Source organism: Entamoeba invadens (assembly GCF_000330505.1).
Source record: "Entamoeba invadens IP1 unplaced genomic scaffold scaff_1105074726297, whole genome shotgun sequence".
Classification (NCBI taxonomy): domain Eukaryota; phylum Evosea; order Mastigamoebida; family Endamoebidae; genus Entamoeba; species Entamoeba invadens.
In genome coordinates this window covers 7,894-10,743 of record NW_004440111.1, presented here as the reverse complement: position 1 = coordinate 10,743, position 2,850 = coordinate 7,894, and the positions used below count along the sequence as shown (strand labels likewise).

The window sequence follows — 2,850 nt, the reverse complement described above, 5'->3', positions numbered from 1 at the left end:
ACCTCTTATGTCTTTCATAAGGCACTGTTTCACTTCGGAGTGTCGTAGTACAAAGTCCACTCCGTGTTGAGCTTGTGTTGTCCGTCGATCGCTGGCCCGGCGTTCAGGGTCATCGTCAGCGGAACTGTATCAGTGAATCCCGCGCTTTTATTTAGCACTTGAACTGTTGATTCCGCCATGTCAATCTCTATTGGTCTGATTGTTTTTATAGCGATGAGATGACAACATGACGCAAAGTGACGAGTAAAGAGAAGTAACTGGTCTAAAAATTTTATAGGAAAACGAAAATTTATATCTACTGATAAAGTCAATTCTTTATTTCTCTTTGCTCTAAATCACTCCGATAAAATCAAGAACCGTAATCTTTTTTTCACATATCTACTTCAAGTTATATTTGATTTATTATATAATTAATTAACTATAATTGTATAGTTAAAAAACAATGTCAATTATTTTTAATTATTTTTTTCAAGAAAAAAAAGAAAACAATTTTTAAAAACCTAATTAAATTATACTAATACAACCAAATGTCCTTGTAACCCCGTCGAATGTTGACGGGTAAGAATTGACAATTAGAGTTCATCTTATTGACTCTACTTATTATAAAACACATTTCAATCTCTGCACCACATCATTTTCAAATCAAAAGTTTATTCGAAAACATTCTTCACTTTCTCCTCGTGTTTGAACCAATGAAAGAGAATTTTTTGAATGAAGGGGAGGAGTGGTGGGTTGAACTCTCTAAAGAATTGGAGTACGACGAGTAAGTCTTCAGTCTCCACGTCGAGTGTATCTTTCAAGTGTCCGATGAGTTTAGTGTTAGAAGTGCTCTTGTAATTTTCGAGTGTATAAAACGCTGAAATTGCTTTGTACCACAAAGTTGCTTCTAATCGTCTAATCACAAACAACGCGTCGAACTTACTCTTCTTCTCTATTTTCAACATTCCGAATGCGGCGTCGTCGAACAGGGAGCAGTGCGCAATCGTTTTTACGCGACAAAACGCGTCCAATTTCTGTTCGACAAGCTTCAATGAGTAAATAGCCTCGTTGAGGAGTGCGTTTGCTCTTTTGACATAAAGCGCAGTGATATCTTCGAAGTTGATGATCTTAACGGTGTTCACCTCGAGATTAACGACACATGTCGGTAACGCGAAAGTCGTTTGCTTGAGTGCGCTCGCGCTCTTAACAAATTGGATTGATAGAAATGGGTTAATAGACGTCCGTATGATCGAAGATGAATAGAAGGGGACCAACGGGATACTAAAATTGGAGAGTAAGACCATCACGTTGACTATTTCTTTACTCGAAGTCGTCACACAGACGGTTTGAGAGCTCTGTGTATATCCCGAGAGGATCGCGGAGATCAGTAGACTCTCCTCGTTCACTTTCATTTGATTATTAAAGAAAGGTGTTGAGTACATAGGTGCTGGGGAAGTATACGCGACTCGAAAGAATTGGTTGATGTCATCCACTAAAGTCTTAATACCACCAAGTAAATCGCCAGAGCCATTGGTTGCCATATTATTCACTTGATAATTGAAGATGATGGTATTTACAGTATCGTAGAGTCGATCTTCGAAGTACAAAAAGTTAGAAAGGTCACTCTTAAACTTGATGCCAATGTCAAAGACTACTATTGGGTAGGGCATCGGTGTACTTGTCATGAGTGGAATATGATAGGAGTATACTACGCCTATTTCAGAGACATTTAAATCGTATTTGTAATAAGTCGGTATTGATAAAACGTTCTTCTTCGTTTGGGTAGTCTCGCCAGACATGTAACACTCTTTCAAGGGTATAGACTTGAAGTATTGATTCATCCCAAATTTCTTGATCTTCCGTTGAACCTCGTCTGGAATACTTTTGTTGTTCCACATATAGAGAATACTCCCCTGAAAGTTGTCGGGATAACTCGCTACTGTTATTAATGAGACGGCGCCGTCGGGATCGATGTCGACATCCTTTTGGTAATTGAAGCGTTTGATTTTTGTGTACCGTTGACTTGATGTGGACAATAATGTTTCAAGTGTTCCCCACGCATATCCCCATGACTCCTGTAACGTTGAGAGTGTTCGTGTTCTTTTTGTGTGTCCTTTCAAAGGGGTGTTAGTCACTGAAAGTGCTTGAGAAATTGGAACTGGTTTGTAAGTCATGATTATGTAGTATTTTTTCTTGATTGAGGAAAAATTCCAAAACACTTTTAGAGGAGTTTAAATAAAAATGTACATAATATTATAATAATATAATAATATATTTATATATTATTATATAAATAGATATCAAATTCATAAATAACGCTTTTTTTATAATACAAATACAGTTAGAGTATTTAATGGGTGCCAAGAAATTAGAGGATTGATTATAGTAAAAATTCAGGTTTTATTTTTTATTTTTTATTTTTTTTCTTGATAACAATTGATAAGAAAATAAGTGCCAAACTCATTTCAATTCTTGAAATAATTCTGGCACCCAATAAGTTTCTGGCACCCCGTAAATACTCGATCTGTATGTATTTAAGAATAAGATATTACTATTAACAATTTATAGTAAAGAACTTTAAGATGGTTAAAATTCAATATAATTCCAAAATACAATTTGATGAAAATTGAAGTGTTTTTTTATTAATAAGTGTTAATGTATTATATTTTATTACTATATTAATAATTAATTTTTAATACAATTCAAAATCATAGTATAATTTTATATAACAATTAATAATGTTTTTATTTTTATTACTTGAGCAGTTTTGTTCAAGACAAAAATAAATTGTTTATTAATACTTGATTGATTAAAATATATCATAGTTAAAAAAAATTTACAAATCCCTAAATTATACGTTAAGATTTTATT

The 2,850-nt window shown here is 33.9% G+C and overlaps 1 protein-coding gene across 1 annotated transcript; it reads right to left on the bottom strand.

Moving 5' to 3' along the window:
- Nucleotides 1-650: 650 nt before the first annotated feature.
- Nucleotides 651-2,153, bottom strand: EIN_495300 (hypothetical protein; the record flags this gene model as incomplete). The annotated part of the gene is made up of 1 exon (XM_004253808.1): nucleotides 651-2,153. One exon carries the CDS (start codon nucleotides 2,151-2,153, stop codon nucleotides 651-653), a length of 1,503 nt encoding a protein of 500 aa, XP_004253856.1.
- Nucleotides 2,154-2,850: the final 697 nt, after the last annotated feature.